Source organism: Panicum hallii, chromosome 5 (assembly GCF_002211085.1).
Source record: "Panicum hallii strain FIL2 chromosome 5, PHallii_v3.1, whole genome shotgun sequence".
Taxonomy (NCBI): domain Eukaryota; kingdom Viridiplantae; phylum Streptophyta; class Magnoliopsida; order Poales; family Poaceae; genus Panicum; species Panicum hallii.
This window is the reverse complement of record NC_038046.1, coordinates 4,030,635-4,053,665: the sequence shown is the minus strand read 5'-3', so window position 1 is coordinate 4,053,665 and position 23,031 is coordinate 4,030,635. Positions and strand designations below refer to the sequence as shown.

At 46.5% G+C, this 23,031-nt stretch overlaps 5 protein-coding genes and 1 pseudogene across 6 annotated transcripts; 3 read left to right on the top strand and 3 right to left on the bottom strand.

Annotated features, from left to right (window-relative positions):
• Positions 1 to 1,361: 1,361 nt before the first annotated feature.
• Positions 1,362 to 5,227, top strand: LOC112895635 (abhydrolase domain-containing protein C22H12.03-like). 2 transcript variants are annotated; one of them, XM_025963611.1, is made up of 14 exons: positions 1,610 to 1,767; positions 1,864 to 1,954; positions 2,515 to 2,611; positions 2,690 to 2,716; positions 2,825 to 2,915; positions 3,073 to 3,116; positions 3,204 to 3,302; positions 3,738 to 3,795; positions 3,893 to 3,945; positions 4,055 to 4,156; positions 4,264 to 4,329; positions 4,441 to 4,565; positions 4,643 to 4,814; positions 4,886 to 5,227. In XM_025963611.1, the coding sequence occupies exons 1-14, from the start codon at positions 1,635 to 1,637 to the stop codon at positions 4,970 to 4,972; spliced, it is 1,245 nt and encodes a 414-aa protein (XP_025819396.1). In that variant the 5' UTR covers positions 1,610 to 1,634; the 3' UTR covers positions 4,973 to 5,227. The 2 variants fall into 2 exon arrangements, with proteins under 2 accessions (XP_025819397.1, XP_025819396.1); XM_025963612.1 differs by lacking the exons at positions 1,610 to 1,767; positions 1,864 to 1,954 and adding an exon at positions 1,362 to 1,556 and having other exon boundaries at positions 2,465 to 2,611.
• A 2,406-nt stretch (positions 5,228 to 7,633) lies between these two features.
• LOC112895632 lies at positions 7,634 to 8,211 on the bottom strand (annotated as a pseudogene).
• Positions 8,076 to 8,699, bottom strand: LOC112895631. Its single transcript, XM_025963609.1, has one exon. It carries the CDS (start codon positions 8,623 to 8,625, stop codon positions 8,227 to 8,229), a length of 399 nt encoding a protein of 132 aa, XP_025819394.1. The 5' UTR covers positions 8,626 to 8,699; the 3' UTR covers positions 8,076 to 8,226.
• Positions 8,700 to 10,441: 1,742 nt separating this feature from the next.
• LOC112894007 (ethylene-responsive transcription factor RAP2-10-like) lies at positions 10,442 to 11,341 on the top strand. The gene has a single exon (XM_025961561.1). The coding sequence runs from the start codon at positions 10,663 to 10,665 to the stop codon at positions 11,266 to 11,268; it is 606 nt and encodes a 201-aa protein (XP_025817346.1). The 5' UTR covers positions 10,442 to 10,662; the 3' UTR covers positions 11,269 to 11,341.
• LOC112894008 (MADS-box transcription factor 21-like) lies at positions 10,628 to 22,468 on the top strand. The gene is made up of 8 exons (XM_025961562.1): positions 10,628 to 10,641; positions 19,226 to 19,408; positions 21,196 to 21,277; positions 21,382 to 21,446; positions 21,560 to 21,659; positions 21,759 to 21,800; positions 21,993 to 22,034; positions 22,175 to 22,468. Exons 2-8 carry the CDS (start codon positions 19,227 to 19,229, stop codon positions 22,466 to 22,468), a joined length of 807 nt encoding a protein of 268 aa, XP_025817347.1. The 5' UTR covers positions 10,628 to 10,641; position 19,226.
• LOC112894005 (UPF0301 protein Cpar_0662-like) lies at positions 12,455 to 15,731 on the bottom strand. The gene is made up of 3 exons (XM_025961560.1): positions 15,422 to 15,731; positions 14,311 to 14,459; positions 12,455 to 13,410 (listed from the first exon to the last, which is right to left on the bottom strand). Exons 1-3 carry the CDS (start codon positions 15,660 to 15,662, stop codon positions 12,733 to 12,735), a joined length of 1,068 nt encoding a protein of 355 aa, XP_025817345.1. The 5' UTR covers positions 15,663 to 15,731; the 3' UTR covers positions 12,455 to 12,732.
• Positions 22,469 to 23,031: the final 563 nt, after the last annotated feature.

Here is a 23,031-nt window from a genome sequence, read left to right as displayed (position 1 = left end):
CCTTTATCTTAAGAAGACAGAGAGCATTAATACTTCTAGGTGCATCTGTTTGTAGGACGACGACAGAGAGCTGAGCGTGACGTGCGAGCTACCAGCAACGCCGACCGATCGTACCCAGTAGACCAAGAACAGCGAAACGCCGTGTCGGCATTCAGACGCAAACGAAGGACTGGAGAAACAGACAGAGAGAACTCTTTTAATTTGCTTCTTGGTTCCATTAGATTCATCGTCCCCCCCAACAACAACCGTTGGTCAGGAAGGACTTGTGAATTCCCTTTCGACAAAGCGTTCTGAACGAAGGTCTCGCACTGCCGCACTGGCAAGATCGATGACCTCGAGCGCTTGGTTTCAGCCGTTCAACTGTGTCGTCCGCGCCGTGCAGTCCGCCGCCACTAGCCCACTAGAACAACACAGGAAAGGGAGGCCATTGGCAGCGGCCCCGTTCTGATTTGCGCGGCTCATCGACTGTTCGCTGCTGGCCTGCTGTGATGCTGATGCGGAATGCTACAGGCCAGCTTGGTGCCCTTGCCCAGTCTCGGTCAGAATGCAATCGGCTAATCAAGCCGATCAATAACCAGTTGCGAGGGCAAGCTCAGACCCGCGGCCACCGGGGCGGCGAGCCGGTGTCCGCGCGAATTGTTTTGCGCAGTGGCTTGTGACCGAGCTGCGCCACCGGCACGCGTGCTCGCCTTCTAGAGGCTAGGCCAAGCCAGGCGGCGGCGCGCGTGGAAAGCCCGCGCGCGAGTTCGGCAGGTTCACGGGGTCGGGCGCGCCGCGCCGCTCCCGGACTGTTGCGTGCAGACAAACGGCACACGCGCGGCGCCCGTCGTGCAGTCGTCTTGGCACGGAGCATCGAAACAAGCAGCGCCGCGCAGCCACCACCGGGCCTGCCGTGCACGGAGCACGGTGCACGCCGCCGCGCACGACGGTGGCGTGCGGCCCTCGGCGCATGGTTTTGTGTGCAGTGTGCACGCGAGCAAAAGCGATCATCGGAGCACGAGAACAGAGGACTTTTACTTCAAAAAAAAAAGAACAGAGGACTCGGGAGGCAGAGGGACGGCGGCCCGCGGCCCAGCCGGCGCCGGCGGCACGGCTTGGTCCGGTCGCCACGTCCCCACGACGCACTGACGCACGCAAGCCGCCCCCGGCTCGCGCGGGTCCCAGCCCGCCCGCCCACCGACCAGATACGCCGCGGCGAAGATCTTCCCCGTACCAACCCCCGCCTGTCAGTCACTTCGCGGACCAGCCACGTGTTCCTGGGCCCCGCGCGCCAGCCTCTAGAGCTTTGGGTTCTCCGCCCCCACCTTTTTCCGCCTGCCTCCTCACCACAAGAAAACGAGCGAATAAATCGAGCATTTTTATTACAACGAAAATCCACACGCCAATTTGGCTCGTCTCGGTGCGCCGCCCCCCGCTGCGGACCCCCACTCGCCGGTGATCTGATGGCGGCGCCGCCGCGCGCGTTCCCCGCGGAGGCGAGGAGGGCCGCGCTCGGAGCAGCGTCCCTCTCCGCGCCGCGACGGGGTGCTAGGGTTCGCGCGGCGCGGCCACGGGAGGTACGGGCTCTTTTCGCTTGGTCTGTGTGGCCAAAATAGTTCTGTGTTGGCTCGCCGTGGTCGTGGCTGTAGGAGCTAATGCTGGGTCGGGTCATGGGTTCTGCCGCATCGCGTTGTTGGGTTCAAGCTAAACAGGAGGTTTTGGTGCAATTTTGTGGGTGTGAAGTGGCGGGTGGTGAATTGGTGATCGGCCTAATGCAGATGCAACTGGGTCAGCTTCACTGCAGAATCTCACTGCTACTGAAAGTGTGCAAAGTGTTATTCTGATGCATTTTTACCGATTTGCTTCGATTGTTTGATTTCATAGCATGGACCATGTTGGTCTCATTCTGTTGCCGTATGATTGTCCTAAAATGTGATATATCACCTGGAGGCACTACAAGGAGGAAAGCTTTAGGGTACGGTTATGGACTTATTAGTCATTGTTACGTCTTCTTATGGCTGTAGTGACGTCATTAATTTATTCTGTGGCAATTATAAGTGCTTGCTGTAGCGATCAATGTTGTTTAATGTGGTTAACTTAAGTTTTCTGTGATCAGTTTAAAGCTCTTTAAGTGTTTGCTGTGATAAACTTATGTCTACTGCTGGCAATTATAAATGGGAGTTCTAAACTGCAAAACAATTTCTTACTATGACCATAACTAAAGAGTATATATGCCACACTTGTTCGTATTTATAATATTGTTCTGTCTTGGTGTTTTTAGTCCACAAAACACATATGACGCAATAGGAGGTAGATCTGGAGCTCAAGCAGGGTTGTGATGAAGAGTTTACAACATAGAAAATTTTATTACATGAACATTTGCTTGCTTGCATGTGTTATTGTTTTATACCCAAATTGTCTCATTTATTTATAGCCAACAGAATCTCAACTTTTCTGTGTTTGTACATTTGCCTCTTGGTTTCAGGAGAATTTTTATACCCATCGATTGCTGATGTCGTCTAATATGAATTCAAGGTCGTTGGTGTGCCCTCCATGCAATTGTGCTCAAATGGCCTTGGCTGACACAAGAATTGCTTATCAACCTGATGTTGACAAGCATGCTGGAGTTCTGGTATGGAAGCTTTCTGAGTATTTGTATGGGATGAGCCCTCCACCCTTGTGCTAACAAATGTTTTCTTTTCACCTGCAGGCCTATGAACTTGTCCAAGGGAGCCTTGTAAGTTTTGCTTTCACTTCAATGATCGGTCATTAGTTATAACACTAGCTCAATGTTGAAATGTTCATCAAGAATTCAAGATAAATCACATTCAACACTTACCTTCAGGTGCAGTGGAATTCATTTATGGACAAATCAATACCCGATCCACCAACAGCTGTTCTCCTTCATGGCATCCTTGGGAGCAGGAAAAACTGGGGTAAATGAACAGTGCTCAATATGTGCCTGTAATTTGCCTTCATCGTGTATTGGCACATTTCACATTTTGTTATGAGTTTGAAATTGAGCAAAAAACCTTGATACCTTTATGTTTTGCTTGTGAACCATGTTACTAACAAAGTATTTTGTCTGCGAAGGATCTTTTGCAAAGAGGTTGGCTCAGGAATTCCCTATGTGGCAGGTCATTATATCTATCATTCTGATGATGGTCTGAATTGCTCAACAATGCAGAAACTAACAAGGATGAATATTTGTTCTCTTCATGCAGTTTCTCTTGGTTGATTTGCGCTGCCATGGTGACTCAGCATCGCTGAAGAAGCGCGGACCACACACTGTTGCCTCAACTGCTCTTGATGTTCTAAAGCTGGTCTGTAGCTTCTTGCAATTTGTGCCTTGGCCCCTTGGTTTCTAATGTCTTCAACCTTCATTTTTGGTCAAGAACAAGATGTGTACCTTGTTTGAAAATAAACTGCATATATGTCCATTGTGCTTGCACAATATCTGCAAATTCATTTTTATTGTCTAGCTTCATGCATTTGGGGACAGGCTGTATTCCAAGTGTTTGGTGACTTCGCCTAACTCTTTGTATCATCTTACACACATCAGAATCATATAATAAAATGCAGATTTGAGGTTACTGTAATTTAATAATCATCACTATGAAGTAAATTACAAAGTTATTTGTGGCCTGGTACTACACCTGTTTTGAAACTTCTACGCTTTACTTACTGCTATCTGTTATTTCTCAGTTGTTCACTCCTTTTCAGCTCCCTTATCTTTTGCTTTATCTAAATCCAAACAGGTAGTGCAGCTCAGGCTAACACCTCGGGTTTTGGTTGGTCACAGCTTTGGTGGAAAAGGTTTTTATCTTTCTGTGTCTTTACCTTTTAGAGATGGACTGCTTTACATTTGAAAATACTTAAAATTTGTCTTGGTTCTCATAAATGTCCTTTACAGTGGCCCTGAGTATGGTAGAACAAGCTGCAAAACCACTTGCTCGCCCTGTCAGAGTGAGCTTTACTTCTAGTTTCTGCATGTTATTAGTGTAGTGGAAATGAGATTGCAGATATTATTTCTTCTCTTTTGTGGTAATTTTCTCAATATTCTATTCCTCTAAAGGCATGGGTCCTTGATGCTACTCCTGGCAAAGTTCGTGCTGGAGGAGATGGCGAAGATCACCCTGCAGAACTTATTGAATTCCTCAGAAGAATGCCTAAGCAGGTTGGCCTTTAAAACTTATATTGTAAAACAAATACTTACTATTATACATTTTGGTGCTGGGTGACTGCTTTATGGTTCTTTTTTTTGCATTTATTGTTGAAATCCAGGTTTCTTCAAAGCAGGAGGTTGTTGATGCTCTTGTTAAAGAACAATTTTCTGTGGATGTTGCACGGGTATGGTTGAATACTATCTGCTCATTAAGACGCCATTTTAAGCAACTCTATTTTGTTCTCTCCAATGAAACAACAGGGATTCCTTTTCTTTTGGTTGGTTCTTTGTTTCAGTGGGTGGCCACAAATCTACGTCGGAGCAGTCCATTAGGTCAGCAATCATCTACAAGCTTTTCGTGGACTTTTGACCTAAATGGCATCTCCGAGATGTACAAGTCTTATGAAGATACTAACTTGTGGTAAATCTTCATCAATGCCAGTTGAGATAATCCTAAGAAACTATGATATGTGACTAATTGAATGTTGCACCGTTCAGGAGGATTGTAGAGAATGTACCAAGGGGGGTTCATATTAACTTTCTAAAAGCTGAACGGAGTTTGCACAGATGGGCTCTTGAAGACCTGCAAAGAATTCATACTGCAGAAGAATTAGCTGCAGATGAGGGTGGTGGAGTTGAAATGCACGTGCTTGAAGATGCTGGGCACTGGGTATTTTGACATCTGCGTTTTTTGCTAAAGTTACAAACCATAAGTTTGATTATTTGCATGTTTCCTTTCAGGTTCATGCAGACAACCCAGATGGTCTGTTTCGGATTCTTTCATCAACCTTCCGTATTGAGACTACTATAAGAGGAATGCAAGACTAAGTACCAAACCTTAATTGATCCAGCGATGATATGAGGCTCTGAACTGAGGCAATGTATATTAGAACGAGGGGAAAACCAACGGCGATGATGCTAACTGCTACCATTGGCGTGTTTGTTCATTTGTTCATTCTTTTTCCTGTATGGCGTATGTAACATGATAGTCATCTACACTTATGCTGTTTCTTCGAGGAACGACCTGTAATTTTATATGCCATATACACTGAATGAATGAGAAACATTTCCAAACTTGTCTCAGTAATTGACTCAGAACGTTTCAGTTTGTGAGATTCTGAATTAAACTGCTTGTCTTACAGTCCAGAAATCAATTAAAACTCGCAAACCTGTGGCTGAAATTGGGTTAAAAGGGATTTTGTACGTTTTGAGCATATATCCAATAACTGCAATGTTAATATATCAGAAGCTTACAGGTCATGTTATTCCTGTTGGTTAGCGGCTGCAGCACTTGATATTCTTTGAATCTTTATTACTTTGTGTGTTCTAAGTGGCCTAACGGCCAAACTTTCATATCTGTTTCAATTTAAATTGTTACATTCGGTTCATGATTTGAAAGCCACATGATGCAATTTTCAAGCTACCAGAAATGGAGGAATACCCAGCCGTGAAAGTTGTGACATGGAAGTTGTTCTCCGTCAGCTCCGGCACGGCGTGGGTGAACAGGCGGCGCTGGTCGGCGACGCTGAACGCCGTCTGCCGGTTGTTGGGGAACATCCCGTGGTCGTACACCAGCAGCGGCGGTCGGTCGCCACCGCCCTGGACCGATGCGCCGGCGACGGTGCTCGTCATCTCCATGGGAGGCATCGCCATTGACGGTCGATCGATTCGCCGGGAACGTGCTTACTCCGAGACCTGAGGGCAATCTGCGCGGCGCTGTTTGGATGCCCCCGCCCCGCGGCGCTCGATATTTGTAGACGCAATAATCAGACTCCGTGTCGTATGCGCTCGATCCAACGGGAACTTCCAAACTTCTTCTGCGAAAGCCCAAACCCTTTTTTTCCCCTCCTCCCGGTATATTCCCAAACTTCGTGTCAGGGAAGTTGTTGTTCGCCGAAGTTTATGTAGCACCGTGGAAAAGTCACCGTTAAATCGTTAATCAAGCTGAAAACTGCCAACCTGGCCACCCTCGTCGGTAATTTTTTTCCTACTTCCTCCGTTCCAAACTGTAGATCGGTTTGGCAAATTAAGATACATAATTTTTTTGCTATGTAGGTAAACATAATGTATATCTAGATGCACAATAAAATCTATATATCTAGATTTATCAAAACGAACTACAATTTTCTATACATCTAGATTTACCAAAACGAACTACAATTTTCTATATATCTAGATTTACCAAAACGAATTACAATTTGGAACGGAAGGAGCGGTAGAAGAGTTCAACACTTAGCATGACCTTTGGCACCCGAGGGCCTCATGAGCTCACCTCTTCACTGAACCTACAAACATACTGTAGAGAAGAAGTTCAGGATAACTATTCAGCTTCAGCTGAGCTATGACCACGTACACAGGCAAATGTATGTATTTATTGAATTGAAATTTGCAATCAGAATTCCTGAATATTCTATGGATATTCTTGTACTACTGGTATCTTTTACGTAGCAATAAGATAAGCCTTGCATATCTTCAAAAGACTTCATGAGTATGCGTGCGTTGTGAGTGTCTGAGTTGTACTATGTAATTTTAAAAAAATAAAGGAATTTGACAGCAGTTGAGGCTTCCTTTCTCTATGGAAATCATCATCCTAATGACTTGGAGTGGAAAATTGCAAGATGTGTTTCAAAGCTGAGTTCTCTTTGGCCATCCTTAGGGCTAAACCAAGTCTGGTCCCGGTAATGGAAGATTGGGTTAATGCTGTGTAATTGTTCTTTTAGAGCGTTCCTTTTTTTTCTTTTTCTTACTGTAGCCTAGCTTTGGTCCTCTTTGTAAAAAACATTTATCTTTGTTTTAATAAAATCCCAATGTTTATCAAATTGAGCAACGTCTTGTTAGCATCTTCATACCTAGAATGCACTATATCTAAATTTTTGTTGCAGGTGAGAATGAAGCCGTATTTCTCTACTTTCTCACAAATATTGACAATGAGGACGAATCGTTGATACGCGATCAAGCTTACTTTTGTAGCATCTTATGGGCAGTGTCGACAACATTATGTCAGTTCACATAATAACTATCCGTTTGCATACTCTATGTTTTTCATGCACTAGATGGAACCATACACGTACTTGCAATGTACTCGTCTAGCATGTTTATTTGGTAAGATAGCTAATGGATCTGTTATATGTGTAGCTCTTGTGCAGAACTTCAAATCTTAATACTCTATGTGATGAACTTGTTAATAAGGTAAAGGCCTCTAATCTATAATTTGCACTCTATGTCATGTTGTGTGAGCGGGTATGTTTAGGCACTGTCTTAGTAGACATACCAGGGACACGTCAATTGCTTTGGAATTGAACTTGTGCTTGGTCTTGTTGCCATTTGGATGTAATTTTAAATTCAATTTGGGTGATAATGGTTCTTCCATAACTGTGTGTTTTTGTTTTGTTACAAAAAAGCTAATAGTCACACTGTGTTAAAAAAAGTTTGAACATTCTTGATGGTTGATGCTGCTAGTATTACAATATTACTACTTTTCTAGCCTAGCTAATATTCCCGGGTGATGTCTTGATCAGTCGGCAGCATCCAGAAAGGATTGCGCAGAAGCTCCGCCATCTCCTGGCACGGCCGCACAGTCTTCAAGCTCTGGTCGTCCAAGTCAAAGACGCAGAGCAGCCCACCGTCCATGTCCCCCATTGCATTGTGGTTGAAGTAGATGCGGTTCCCCTTGACCCCATGCTCGCCGAGCAGAGTAGCTGCACGTTGGTGTAGCTCAGCAGGAACACCCTATCGCCCAGGTCGTCCACCTTGGAAAGAGTTGGCCGCCCTGACATCAGGTCGATCCTGTACACGCGCACCGTCAGGATCTCGGGTGTGAATCCCTTGAGACAGATGCAGACGCTGAACAATTCCCCGCGTGACTCCACCAGTTGCTCGTTGAGGCAGTTGCATCCGTCCGGGAACTCGGGGCACGGGCGGTCGATGTAGCTGAACTCCGGCGTTGCCGGCGAGAAATCGATGACCCCAGCTTTCCGGTCTCTCCGAAATAGAACTTCCCGTCCACCGCCGCCGTCTGCTGGCTGACGAGCTTTCTTGGCGGCGCGTATTCGGGTGGCAGCTTCTCGTCGCCGATGTCGTACTCATGCACCGACCAGAGGCTGTCGCCGACGCGGCAGTACAGGAACCTGGGCTTCTTTATGTCCAGCACGAGCACGATGCACGATGGCGCGGTGGGCGCGTCGGATAGACAGCACTCTCAGTCCTCGGGCAGCCCGCGCTCCATGCCCGGAGCGGGGATCCCACAGGCGGGTGCACGGCGACGGCCCTGGCGCCACGAGGAGGACCCAGCCGTGCGGGGTCGCGTGGTAGTAGTTGTTCGCCAGCTCCGGCACGACGCTCGTGTGGAGGCTCTCGTCGCCGATGGCGAACGCCGTCTGCCGGTTGTTGGGGCCCCGCCCGTGGTCGTACACGAGCACCGGCAGGGTGCCGAGCGGCGGGCAGTTTCCGGCGCCGGCAGGCGCGTTGGTGCTCTCCTCCATGGTTGATCTCGCCGCCGCCTCTTTCTTCTTCTTCAAACTATAAAAGGTGATCGGGATTCGGGACGGAGCCTGTAGCGCGTATCGGTGGATCTCGCGGATTTTGCACAGCCCGCCCGCCGATGTTTATGGATGCCTAGCCTGCGGACGGAGAAGTGCACGGGCACGGCGCGGCTGCCTGTTTCCCGATCGGGACTCGAGTCCCGGCCCAACTCTTACCAAAGAAAATAACTTGAGAATAAGATTGGCATTTGAGCAGCTTCTGCCTGCTTGTACGTTAGCTTGTCAATGAAAATAAACGACGTCTATGGCATTTGCCAAAACAAGCTATAATTTGAAATGGAAGGAGCAGGATGATTGCGAGCCTGACGTGTCCATCTTTATCTTCGTATACTAAAGAAGTGTCAGAGCACAAGTCATGTTAATTTCTCCGATACTAATAAGGTATACAATCAATACGTATTTAATGATGAAATTATTAAAACCGATTTGATGTTGTAAATGTCGGTACATCCTATTATAAATTTTGTTAAAGTTATTCAAGTTTGATTTAGGCAAAGCTAAAAATCAACGGTAATTTAGAACAGAAAGAATGTCAGGTAAAATACTTCATCAAAATTTACATGGGACACACTGTAGAAAATAAAAGTCACCGGTGTTCAGACCTGAGGCCGGTTGCAGGCCGTTGGTAACCACGCAGTGCTTGTGCTTGTAGCAGCGATGCTCTACGCCACACAAACCAAAAGGTCCGGGCGGAAGTCAGCAAGAAACTTTCTTCCAAGGCGTGTGGGCGTGTGGTCAGCTCAACACGTGGCAGCAGGCAGCGTGATATCTTCTTTGCTCTTCCAGCATCTCTCGTTTGGAGGGCACGGATTTGCTCTTCAGAGATTAGGTGTGGACAGGATGAACCAGAAACCGTCGTGTTCATACCGATGATACGCAGAGCTCTCTGTCGTTGCCAGACCGAGAGGGAAGGGTCTGACCGCCTTTGGTCCGTTTCCTTTTCGGAGAGGACTTCAGCTCGGAATGGACTCGACTCGGCTTTAATTCGGCACAGGTTTTCATTCCATGTTTGTCGTGCAAGAATTGAAGTTGCTAATGGCACATGCTTCAGATATTCAGATATGGTGCCTGCCTAATTGAAATGAACGTGTCCTTGGGGTGGGACAGGGGCTTAGTGCGCTTGGGGCCGGCATCCCTTTTGTCGCGTCGCTGAAAGTGAAAGAGACGCACGATCAAAGATGCACTCTCAGCGGTCTGCAAGGGAACTTTTCGTCAAAACGCCAAGAGCCCAAGACCCTCACATTACATGTGCACGAAACTATGCAACAAAAGATCACTGTGGGATGGTTGATGGGTGATGAGAAATACAGACAAGAAGCTTGGTGCAGGTTGCGAGACAGTGCTCTGTTCTTGGGTGCAAGAATCAGACCGTGCTTAGGCTGGCTTCTGAATTCAGTAACCTGGATTCTGAATCTCTGATTACTGAATTTTAATCCCTGCAAAAAGAATATTACTGAGTATTTAGCTCCGGATGGTTGTGAGGAGAGGGCTCCCCTCCCGTAACAAGGCAGCCGAAAATGACGGCGAGCCTACCTGGAGCACCATGAGCTGACGCACGTTCAGTGGCCGTGAAGCACAAAGTTTGACTGACCTGGCCCCCTTTGAAAATTTTGACCCAGCTGCGAGCGTTGCACCTCTACCGACCTGCCCGCCATGCCAGCCACCGCCCACCACTACCAGAAATGTCCCCGTGCCGGGCTGCCGGCCTTACAGTACGCGTCCACTCTCCAGCTGCTTCTTTTTTTATCTCTCTCTCTCTCTCTCTCTCGATGTCAAAATTCAAACCAGCAAAGGTCAACTCACCTCGGGGGCTGACCTCCCATACCTATAAATACACGCCGTCCGTGCAGATCGAAGGTCAGCCCGTGCCGGTGCCACCTCGAGAACGCAAGTCGCGAGCTTTGAAGCCATCTCAGGAGGGAGGGCGAGGCTAGGTCCAGGAGGCTCGGCAGAAGAGCGCCGGGGACAGCGGGCGCCATGAGGCGGGCGGAGCGGGGCGACGAGCAGGAGGCGGAGCGGCGGCGCGGGTACAAGGGCGTGCGGCGGCGGCGGTGGGGCAAGTGGGTGTCGGAGATCCGGGTGCCCGGCACGCGGGGGCGCCTGTGGCTCGGCTCCTACGCCACGCCCGAGGCCGCCGCCGTCGCGCACGACACCGCCGTCTACTTCCTCCGCGGCGGGGCCGGCGCGGGCGTCGCCGGCGGCGGCGACGTCGCGGCGCTCAACTTCCCCGAGCGCGCCGCGGCCGCGTACGGCGCGGGCGCGGGCGTCGGCAGCGCCGGGGCCGGCGCGGGCCGACTGTCGCCGCAGTCCGTGCAGCGCATGGCGTCGGACGCCGGCATGGCCGCCGACGCGCAGCTCGTGGCGGCGCGGGACGGCGCTCGCGCGCCCGCGCACGGGCACGTGGATTGCACCGGCATTGGCAACGCGCAAGGCGGCGGCCCGAGCGCACGGCCACGCGATCAGGACGCTGACGCGTACACGAGCCGCGCGCGTGCTACCAGTAACAGTGCGGGCGCGAGCAGGGAGCAGCAGCATCCTGTCTCCGGGGAGATTAGCGTGGATGACATAGAGGTTCTGGTGTAATAACTAGTCAACAGATACAACTGAAATTAACTAATGCAGTGAATATTTTTTTTGGCACGTACAGTGCCATTGCCAAATGCATAAATAAACCAGATGATGAAAGGAGAAAGACACATTTCAAATGTTCAATGTCAAGCAATGAAATTATTTCAAATTTTCATCAGTCAGAAGTCAGAACGCAAAAGCATCTTGCTCATTCCTGAGCTGGTCTGAATGGCCAGCTCCATTGCCTGGAATCCAAAGCGACCGCCCGAGCGCCGAGCAGTTGGAGATGGTGACTTGAAGCGAACCCATCCAGTCAAATTCAATGGCAGGTAAAACGGATGCAGCGAGCGCCATCTTTGGCAGGTAAAAACGGGTTTGGACGCAACCACCTACCGAGGACCGTTAAATTTTGACCTGGCCGCAGACTTGAAGTACTTGTTATTACTGGGGGATGTTGAGGTGAAGTCGACTACTACGCTGCCGTGGTTTCGCTCCTCGACTTGGTCGTGAGTGTACGTAGTAGAAGATAGAGAGGTTCCTGCAGGTTCTGGAGAACGCAGTCAGAGTCGACGGTTGGGATCCTGACTGCTGTAGTAATTCTGCATCAACCTGGGCTAGATGCAGTAACAGTCATCACGAACATACTAGTACAAGTCTAGCCGTCTAGCTTGCGTTGAACGGAACAGCTGAAGCCTGAACACTCGAGCTCCAACTTGGCAATTACTGCAAAAGGAAATAACCCTCCGTGCTGTAGATCATTCCGTGCTTGCCATGAATAAACGTCAGAAATTAACCGGGTAACCTTTTCTTTTGTTTTTTTTTTCTTTTTGCCACATGGTGGACGAAGGCTTGGTCAAACAGATGAGATAGGTATGCGACAAGATAGCAGAAAGAGAAGCGTGCGTGCCGTGCCGAAGGAAAGGGCAGACGGGGACTTGCACGCGGATACCGGCAAGCAGAGCACGCCTGTGATGCCTTCCTGTCGACATCGCGGATGTCCCAAACTCTGGGCCTTACGCGTTCTACCATATCTTGGCCTCGCACTGCCTTCATGGTTGACAGAAAAAAGGGGGCAAATCCCTTTTGGAGAGCACACGGACGGTCAGATCATATTGTACCGGTATCTCAGAGTTGCATCAGTTGGCAGTTTGCCACTAAGCATGCTTGAGATGTTTGTTTCTGGACCACACGAAAGCTCAACTAGATAAGACACATCCATTGGCAAATTTCTTCAGGTACATTCAGGCTACAGCACGAGTTTCATCAGAGGCGGTATACAAACAGGAAATTTCAGCTACACATGCTCATGTACCACTGCTAACCGTTCTTTTACCAAGTAAAACAAAGCAAAACAGTCCACTGATGCAATTACGTAGAGCAGAGCAATCACACCGGCTACGAAGCCAGCTGGAATTACTCAAGATTATGTACAAATTGACCACAAAGGTTGTGGCAAACTACGCTGCGAATGAGCAAAGTTTACGCCCCATCTTGCTTCGGCTTTTGGCTCAGCTCCGAGTATTGGTCCCCCATCAGCTGCAGAATCTCAGTCCACAAGCAGGAGGGGTCCATCGTCAAGGCGTCGGTTATCAAGCCTGAGCTGCAAGAAGTGACAACCCAGTATCCTGCGTCAATCTCACTCAGCAGCTGGTCGTGATCCCACGCAGAATACCCCACATAGAACTTCAGGTCTTCAGGCTTCACCGCACCATTATTCATCAGAGCACCAGCCTTCTCCAGGTCAGTCCTGAAACCAAAGCAGACGCCTGGTACCACCTCTTCGAACCCCTTGATTGGTTTTCCCTCGGTAGTCCTCATCAGGAACAGGCTCATGTCGACAGGGCCTCCAAACAGCAGAGAGCAATCGCCAAAAGGGGTTGCTCTCTCGCCGAAGGATGGGTTCACATGTTTCATCTTCGTGTACAGTGGACGGTTCAGGATGATACCAAACGGGCCATCGTAGGCATCTCTTGAGCCCAGACTTAGGAGAAGGATGACAGTCCTCTCAAAGGTACCATTGCCATCAAGCTCTTCTGTAGCGACCAACACGCATCCAGACTCTGGCATAGGAATAGAATGAGCCCACTTCCGGGGAAGATGATATACTTGTCCATCCTTAGCTGTCTGTGGTGGACTATTTGCATCTACTGTTTGTTCCTGGTTTGAATACAGGATAAGAACAAATTAAAAAAATAAATCGAACCAAGTCAATAAGAGATTTCTTAAATAACACGACAGTTAGCTTCAGGTAGAGACAGCCTATTGCTTTGCTAAACGAGGAGAAAAATAAATGGGTCTGATAAGTACATCAGTCATAAAGTGAATATACAGGACAAAATGAAAAATATTTGGGACAACCAAAAGGTAAATAAGACACTGGGACGTATTGGCAATAAGGCACTGAAAAACTTGTCACACTACGTAATGGGATCTGTCTAGCAGTATGATGCTGTTTAAGGTTAAAAGAACTCCCATTTTTGTCTATCTACATTGCTAGCTAGGAAATTTAACAGGAACTGGAAAATGAATAGTTGCAGTGAGGACCATAAGAAATTCCGCACATATGTGATAGTGAGAAAAATGTTCTAGTCAACTGAGGTCAGTCTAAAGTCAGTGGGGGAATCAGAGAAAAATGATATTGACTAAGAGTCTAAGATGGAAAAAATGAATATGGAAAAAAATGGAAAATGGAATAAAATACATTCTGTGTGATGGTGAAGCTGTAACATTTAGGTACAGTGTTAGGTGATTGTACAGTGCAAGTAAAATATTCAGAAATTGATCCTGTGTTTCCTTTCTTTTAGATGCTAACAAATGAATGCAGATGAGGTAAAATGGTAGTCAGAGTTTAATGAAATTTCATTTCAGATTCTAAGGTCATTCTTTTATATTCACTAAATGAGCTAGACTAAAGATGCCTGTCAAAATATTTTGGCACACATTCTAGCATGAATGAAATAGCAAAGACCAGATCAACTAAATCTATATATTTTGGCCTCATCAGCAAGATAATGGAGCCACAGTTGGAAAAACTTAGTACAAAACGTTTGGTCTTACCAACTTTGGAATAACAAAGCTCGCTCTCACATCTCGCCAATATGACAAGTTGCTAGGTATAAACATCATGTCATTTGATTTTGGTTCACCCTGATTTTGGCTTGTCCAGTTGGAAGCATCCCCACTGGGAGTAGATGCATCACCTTTTCCTGCATGCAGAGATGAGATCTCAGAATTCACCAGCTCAACACAGGCAATGAACAGCCTTTCCACCAAACATTTTAAGATAATAATCACATCAACAAAGAACTAGAATGCAACAATAATGTATTTATCTGATATAGAGTGAAAGAAACATGAAAAATTCCAACACTATGGCCCCGTTTAGATTGCAAAAAATTTGCAACAGTGCCACTGTAGCGCTTTCGTTTGTATTTGACAAATTTTATCTAATCATGGACTAACTAGGCTCAAAAGATTCGTCCCGTGATGTACAATTAAACTGTGCAATTAGTTATTTTTTTACATACATTTACTGCTCCATGCATGTGTCCCAAAATTGATGTGATGGAGAGAGAGTGTAAAAAGTTGGAATTTTGAGTGCATCTAAACAAGGCCTATATGACCCAAAAGTTCCCAATTTCGCAGTTGGTCGGTGAGGCACTTTCAACTGAAATGTTGTATATAACTAGAAGTCAAGAGAGATCAAACTCGTTCGTTATGCTGATTAAGCAATGCACATCTGAATAAAACACTGTGGCTGGAAAACTGAAATGCAGCAATCAAAACTCCACAATTTATACATCCAGAATTTGAGATCAGTGCAGTTATTGCAATGAAGTAATTTTCAATCACAAATTTCACCAAAAGTGCCTCAGACTCCAAATGGACCACGTCCACGGTTATACCAAATTACCTTATACCTCATGAACCATAACAACTAGAATTCCACAGCCAGGTACACCTTTGCATCACAAATCATACAGTAACCAATACCAACCTCGATGCAAAGATCACATAAATTCAACCGGCAATTTCATCACCTAGCGCCAATCATTTCAATCCGCACCCAATCTACAGACGCTTGACCACTTCCCACATGCAAATGGCCTAGATCCCTCACCAATCGCGCCGATCGACACAGAACCAGAGCACGGGCAATAGGACCTACCAGAAGAGGAAGCCTTCTCCTTGGACTCGTCGCCGTCCTCTCGGCTGCTCTTGCTCTTCCTCCCCGACGCGCTCACCACCAGCCTCGGCCACCGCGCCGGCTGCCGCCTCCACCTCGTCAGCCCCACAGCCAGCGAGCCGATCTCGCCGGTGGCGGCGGCAAGGGGAGAAGACGTCGCCGGCTGGGGCCTCGGCGTGAGGCACGGCCCACCGGCCTTCAGGTTGAGGGCCCACATGCCCATTGCTGCGAGGGGGCTGGTGGCTCGGCCTTCCGGTTGGCGTGGAAACAGAGAGAGATCGGGAGCAGAGAGTACAGGTCGCTGGGGTCTGGGCCCTGCTTCCTCTTGCACTATTTGTAACACTCCGGTTGTACTGAGATGTTAGTTAAAATCAAAATTTTGATTCTTTTTTTGAAAAATAAGTGCGAAGAATAAAATATACTACAATCATTTTGTAACAATAGTCTCCAAGTACTTAGGCAACACAATACACAAGTACTAGATCCAAATGTCAGCTCGCAAAAAAAAAAGATACAAATGTCCATTGCTATGATAGCCGAAAACTGAAACAAAATAAGAAAGATAATTGAATACCAAATGCTCACTCTGCTTAGAAAAAGAAAAATACATTATCGGCTCTGCAAAAGGAAAACAAAGTAATATCTTAAAAACCCAATGCTGTGCTTAGGAAAAGCAAACAGAAAAATTTTTAAAAATAAAATAACAAAGGCTGAAGGTCCGGTGGTCCGGCGGGTTTCGAACCCGCGACCTTCGGCTCCACGCTCTAACCAACTGAAATACGAGACCGGCCGATTTGGCCTCTAGTGTTGAGATTATAGCAAGACAGTTTCTCCATAACCGAAACTTGCTTTGGGATTTTGGGCGGTCTCACACTTGTTGAAAGGCAGCATTCATGGAGTTGTTCCCATCCCTTGACAATGACAACCTGAAAGCAACATGTCCATCCAGATAGACATTTTAAGTCTAGTATGTGCAGATGTTGCACTTCCAACACGCAAGTTCTTCTGGTTCATTTGTGTTTTCTGTAAACAAAATTTGACTTGTTTTTTACTTGGCTTGTAACCGCTGTCCTGATGGAAGGGCATGGAAACCTGGAGTCTTGCAGATAATTCCCCATCTCTTAAGCATTGCTAATGCACCTTATTAACACCTTAGTTGCGTGGACAGATAACTAACAAAGGCCTACCTTCTAAACTTTAGTTGCCTGATAATGATGATGGGCTTGCTAATTTAGACAGAGCATACTGCACCACATGGCCCACATGCGCCCATAATTTGGTAGGGCTGTAGGTGGAGGGGTCTTTCTCCATCTCCAAGCACAAAGGTCCATTTCTTGACACATCAGGTTTCCATTCAAAGCAATGGGCTCTTTGCTGAGCAGCAGAGGAAACTTGTGCAAGAATCAGGCAGGGGTGGGTGGTGGATGCCATTGGCCTCCCATTACACTCATGTGGTCCATCTCCTGGCTAAAGGATGTCAAATGCAGGGCAAATGTGTCAGGAGGTGAAATCATGGAGTGTGTGTGTGTGTGTGTGTGTGTGTGTGTGTGTGTGTGTGTGTGTGTGTGTGTAGAATGCGTGTGCCACCTCTGCATTTCTGGAGGTTGCAGTTGCAGCTATATATATATATATATATCACTTTGGTCCCGGCCGGCCTGATGTGCCGCCTCAAAATAGATAAAGGTTCTAAAGTTGCAGCGAGCCTTGCAACACGAGCAGGCTGCTCGAAACAGTCCGGGGTGATGTGCCTGTAGCTTTGTGGCGAAACGGCAAGTGTGAATCTAAGGAGCCCTCCAGGAAAGGACTCAGGGCCGATCGGAGAGTCTACTACTTGTGCTGCACGTACTGGCCACAGGACAGTACAGCAGTAGCAGTGTTGCTGTTTGTACTGATCACAGGCACGTACGTGCCTAGCTATATGGAATATGCACACGGCTAGTAGTAAGCTGCTTGTTATCATGCGAAAAGCTTCAGTCCCGGGCTGTTCTTGGTGTGCATGCAGGCTTCTGCACGTTTTTGGCTACGAGAACATTCAGAGAATTAAGAATAGTGGTGTGCTTAGTACGTACTTGACAGGATCATCACGTGGACATTTTAGTACCTGCCAAAATGTATGACTTTGAACCGAGATGCAAAAATGGTTAATAGGAGCTAGATTACACATCGACCCCTACGACTAATAACACATATAACTCCGATCCATGGCTTTTGGTTTCATCACTTAAGATTTGTGACTACAGTTTTGCGTGCACACTCCACGGTTTCTTAACCTTACAATACGATGCGCCCTAACCTCAATGCTTTATGAAAAGCTTGTTGCTATATAGTGCAATATGGCCAATCTTGCTCACCACAAAATTGCATGTGTACGCGTACACACGCCATGAGGAGAGTACTAACTCAGTAACTCTAATTGGTATTTTGTCACGCAGCTTTTCTGAAAATAAAGAGGAGATTGAAGGGGCCAAAATGCATATGTACGCACACGCCATGAGCTACCGAATGAGCGGCAGCGGCACACAACCACTCCCCTTCTTTAAAAGGAAACCACGCTGCGCCCGAGGCTTCTCCATGCAGCTGCCCTAAACTTTTCCTCACCCCGTCCCATCGCTCCCCAGCAAGCCCTGATCCCCAGCTCCCCAGCTCGATCCCTTCATTCATTCATCAGATCGGCCGATCGATCGGTAAGAACACGCAGTACTCGATGCGTTTCTTAGCTCTGTGTGTGAATCGATGCATGGATCTGCCCTCGTTTCTTTTCCGGGCCATTTTCCATGTCTTTTTCTGCTATTTCTTGGGGTTAGCTTCAGTTTTGCCGCAAATAGGATCTGTAAAGAACTGCGAGCCTGCGACGAGAGTTTGCGGTACAGCAGCTGTGTCTGATGAGTAGCTAGATCTTTCGCGTGTAAATTCGTTGGATTTGGCTTGCTATTTTTGCCTCAGATCTGGTTGCCCTTGTGGCTAATAACGTTTCTTGCAGCGTGTGCTTTCATTTCTTTGCGATTCTATGCTTATTAGTTTGTTCAGGTGTATTTTTTCTTGCTTTCTTCTCGATCGATTAATTACGCGCTCGTGCTTGTTTCATGCATGTCCATGAGCCTTTCTTTTGCCGGATATATGCTGTTACCCTCCTTGAGATAGCTAGCTCTCCGTGTTCCTTTCTGTTAGCTAACTATATCGCTCAGATCTAGGCTTCTTCACTATTTTCTTCTTGGAAACATATGTGCTTACTTTGATCTGAAGACTAATAAAGCAGGTAGCTGCGAACCTTGAACCTTGAATTGCTGAAGTTTCTTTGCGTGTTCTTTTTTCTCTGCCATGATTTCCCCTTCAAGTAAACACAAAAGGAGTTACATGCTTCTTGGTATGCGTGTGCCAGGGAAATGTGTTTGTACTGCTTTTAGGTTCAAGACCTGCATATATATCTAACATGCATACAGTTAAATTATGCTGCTGCTTAATCAATTTCAGTACAGCTACATCAAAACTAAACCTAGAGCTCTAAACTAAGCTGCTAATTGTATCTCTGTCTTCTTTTATATCCGGTCAGTTATGTTGTGTTGGAAATTATATTATTTCTCTGATTGATTCCTATATCTAGCTTAAGCTTAACATTTCATCAATATGATCAAGTGAAAAGTTCGCATGAACTACTGACCATTATCAATATATCATGCACTGCACGTTTCTCATGTATATACTACTGATGATAGATGATCTACAAATTGTTCTTATGACCATATACTTTTTGCTTACAGAAGGGACTGTGTGAGGATTGTGCGTGAGGATGGGGAGGGGAAAGATTGAGATCAAGAGAATTGAGAACACCACGAGCCGCCAAGTGACCTTCTGCAAGCGCAGGAACGGCCTGCTGAAGAAGGCGTACGAGCTCTCCATCCTATGTGACGCTGAGATCGCTTTGGTCATCTTCTCTAGCCGAGGCCGCCTCTACGAATATTCCAGTAACAGGTGATCAGTAAAGCTAAAGTTACGGTGGTCTTGGCTAATTCTCATTCATTTCGTGCTGTATTCCTGCTCAATTAAACAAAACTGTACGTAGATGATATATATGCAGCTAGCTTTGAAGATGCAAGTAGATCATGAATTGATGGTACAACGTTATTTGCGTGGATCTACCTAGTTGCATCAACTTATACATGCATATGGAAGGCGCATATGATGAGCATTATCAATACGGTTATGACTACTTTCAAAGAAAACGAAGGGAGTATTTTCATGAACCCCACTGATTAGTTATGATTTAGTTCCCTCTGGGATTTTTGGCATCATAAAAAAGCACTATGCTAAATTTTGAGCAATAATCACTTTAGTAATGATCTGAAAATATAGCCGATCATCAGCAATATATAAGCCACTATGTTGAACTTTGATCAATCACTTTATTTAGAGATGATCTGAATATAATACTCGACTGCAATAATACTGACGATAAATACTCCATTTCTGGTTAATTACATATGGCTATTTAGCACACTTGTATGAGTCAATGCAATGCAATGCAGAACAACTTAAAGTTGTTGATGACCCATCATTTTGCTCGTCATGATAAGCATAATGACTTAGTAAGTATGGCGATACATATATGTACTCGCTCGCAATTGGTACCATCTGCATTTAATTTGTGCAATTGGCATTAAAGAAGAGCCTACTGCTTGTGTGCGTGATAGTTTGGGACCGTGGTCGATCTCCTTTTCATTCATGCACGAAACAAGAGATATTATTCTAGTATAACCCCAAGCTCCACAGTTGCAAGTTCTAGCCCTTGGGAACTCCATCTATCATGCCTTGCCATGCATCCACTCATGAATCATCACATGCATGCTTATGGGCCTCCCTGAAAAGGTTCTTTCATTTCATGTGCACACTGCACAGACGTCTCTCTCGACTCTCGAGTGCACTGTATATCATGCATGGAGATGGAAACTGTAGGTTCTCCCTGCCCCCTTTCCCTGGTGGTGCTAACGAGTTAAAGAACGCTTGACTGTTTGTGTGTTTTTGCAACGAGAACCTCCCTGGACTCGACCATTCAAAAATGATGTGCATTATCTAACAAAGTTATTTGGGTCTTTATTTACATCTTTTCTATGTGCAACGTATATATAGTACTTATTGTAAGCCTGGACCCGGAAGAATGTTTTGTCCCAGGATGGAAAACACATGTATGTATAAACACACACACATGCAAATTACTCCTGCATTGTTTATGCTACTACATTGGTGTATTTGGGTGGGACGACAAGGACTTCCTTTTCTCCTTGCTATTGATATTATAGGATTTCAACGAAAGAGATCAGACATCTTCTGAAGTACCCTGCCCTAACTTGTTAAGTTTATGTATTTCATTTCACAAGACACAATATCCAAAGCTTCACTATCTTGTTCAATTAGACATAATCATTTATTTTAAAAATAGAATTGATGAGGATAAATAAATTTAGTTGGGAACACAGTTTATATATTGTTTTTGTTAATAAATACACGCACAAGTCTAATACGCCAAATAAAAAAATGGTACCTGAAACTAGCTAGGAGCTGGTTTCGTTCGGCTATATACATAATCCTTTTATTAGTAATATATTTATTTTCAGTGGGTTTTGGAATTTGTTTTCTGTGAAAGCTTGTTAAATTCTAACCAGACCACACAATTGTGACATACGTGCGCAAAGATGAAACTGGGGAGATTATTAGCAAGAGCTTGACTTTATTTGACAATAGTTAGCATGCATGTGTATCAGCGTAAGGTCGACAATTGAGAGGTACAAGAAAGCCTCTGCCAGCACTTCGGGGACAGCTCCGGTGGTAGATGTCAACTCCCATGTAAGAATTGCCTCAATTATTTTCTCTCGATTTTTTTAACACGTTGTTTTTGCGAAAATTGTGAATGCTTCATTTTTATTTTCTGCGCGCTGGAATTTTCACAGCAATACTTTCAGCAAGAAGCGGCAAAACTACATCAGCAGATACAAACCTTGCAGAATTCAAACAGGTAATTTAAGCCACCAAACTACTAGTTTCTGTTAACTATATTCTCACTTATTTCGTGTCGTCCATATATAGATACTGCAACGTATTTAATTGTTCAATTCTACTTGTTGTCAGGCACCTGATGGGTGAATCAATTGGCAATATGACTGCAAAGGAGCTCAAGAGCATTGAAAGCAGGCTGGAAAGAGGCATTGGTCGAATCCGGTCCAAGAAGGTAAAACATGCATGGATCAACAGGCCATTAGATAAAGTTGTTCCACTGAAGATTTTAACGCGGTCGTACGAGTAACAGTGGGGGTCTTTCCTTTTTCAGCATGAGCTGCTGCTGGCAGACATCGAATACATGCAGAAAAGGGTAAGTTCATCCTTCGGACACTCGATCGGAGCTGTCGTCACAAGAACGAACTCAGAACTTTATGTCATTGCTAATTTGCTATCAATAATATTCCTCCTGTATTTTGTATGAAACATGGACGTGGAAATTCTACGTGCATTTTGGTTGAGAACCCTCCTCTTTAAACTGATCTTATCTTATCTGTATGTACAGGAAGCAGAGCTACAGAGTGAGAACATGTTCCTGAGGGCCAAGGTATTGATTGAACTACCGATCACTGCTACAGTCACATTCAGGAAGCTAAGGGAACTGATCAGTGGTAGCAGTATCCTGATCTTGAACGAACGAACAGGTGTCTGAATGGTTAGTAATAACAATGCTGCACCTTGCAACAGGTTGCAGAGGCCGAGCGAGCTCAGCAGGAGGCGGCAGAAGACCAGCAGATGGCGCCGCCGCCGGATGTAGCGGAGGCGACGACGGAGCTGCAAGCGCTGCCGGCGTCGTTGGACCCGCGCGGCTACTACCTGCAGGCGCAGGCCAGCATGATGGCCGCCGCGTCTGCTGCTGCTGCGTCGTCGTCGTCGCAGCATCAGCAGGGCCAGCAGGAGCACCATCACCTGCAGACTGCCCTCCACCTCGGGTACCACATCAAGGTCGACTCCGCCGCCGCCAGCAAAGGCTTCCTCTAGGTGCACGCACGGCCGGTGATCATCTATATCTTGTGTCAGTTAGCTGTTGCTAACTTGCTACCTGCTAGTGCTATATAGATCTAGAGAGAGAATAACGCGTCGATCTCAAGTCGTGCGCTAGTTGTGTGTGGAGAACTACTAGCTGCCGGGGTGTGGATGGATCACAATAGCTACAGGTTTGTGTGCTTTGCTCTAGCTCGATCATCAGGTGGTCTGTCTGGACATTTGTGTGTATCGAGCTGAGGTGATGTGTGCCTAGATGATCATCAGGTGGTCTGAAACTCTCTGCGTCTCCACGTATGTTAATTCTCACTCAGGATCTGAGGGGAGATATATAGAAATCTGCACCTCTGCTGCTCTGCATCTTTGCGTGCCGACTGACCACGACGATGGTTGGTAGGAATGTGTCACAGTGTGCAAGTGCGAGCGTGTGGATGGGCCTTCTGGGTTCTGGCCCATGTAGAGAATCTGTTGGGTTAGTGAGCCGACTGGGCCTGACGGATCGGGCAAATTTTCCACACTGTTCCTCGCCAAAAAAAAAAAAGGGAATCGATCGCGGCCTA

Coding starts and splice junctions, on each gene's coding strand:
- LOC112895635 (XM_025963611.1), top strand. CDS start 1,635: ATGCTGGGTCGGGTCATGGGTTCTGCCGCATCGCGTTGTTGGGTTCAA. Junction 1,768..1,863: donor CCTAATGCAGATGCAACTGG/GTCAGCTTCACT, acceptor TTGATTTCATAG/CATGGACCATGTTGGTCTCA. Junction 1,955..2,514: donor ACAAGGAGGAAAGCTTTAGG/GTACGGTTATGG, acceptor TATGAATTCAAG/GTCGTTGGTGTGCCCTCCAT.
- LOC112895631 (XM_025963609.1), bottom strand. CDS start 8,625: ATGGAGGAGAGCACCAACGCGCCTGCCGGCGCCGGAAACTGCCCGCCG.
- LOC112894007 (XM_025961561.1), top strand. CDS start 10,663: ATGAGGCGGGCGGAGCGGGGCGACGAGCAGGAGGCGGAGCGGCGGCGC.
- LOC112894005 (XM_025961560.1), bottom strand. CDS start 15,662: ATGGGCATGTGGGCCCTCAACCTGAAGGCCGGTGGGCCGTGCCTCACG. Junction 14,460..15,421: donor GGAGAAGGCTTCCTCTTCTG/GTAGGTCCTATT, acceptor CTCTGCATGCAG/GAAAAGGTGATGCATCTACT. Junction 13,411..14,310: donor GCTTTGTTATTCCAAAGTTG/GTAAGACCAAAC, acceptor TATTCAAACCAG/GAACAAACAGTAGATGCAAA.
- LOC112894008 (XM_025961562.1), top strand. CDS start 19,227: ATGGGGAGGGGAAAGATTGAGATCAAGAGAATTGAGAACACCACGAGC. Junction 21,660..21,758: donor GTCGAATCCGGTCCAAGAAG/GTAAAACATGCA, acceptor TTCCTTTTTCAG/CATGAGCTGCTGCTGGCAGA. Junction 21,801..21,992: donor TCGAATACATGCAGAAAAGG/GTAAGTTCATCC, acceptor CTGTATGTACAG/GAAGCAGAGCTACAGAGTGA.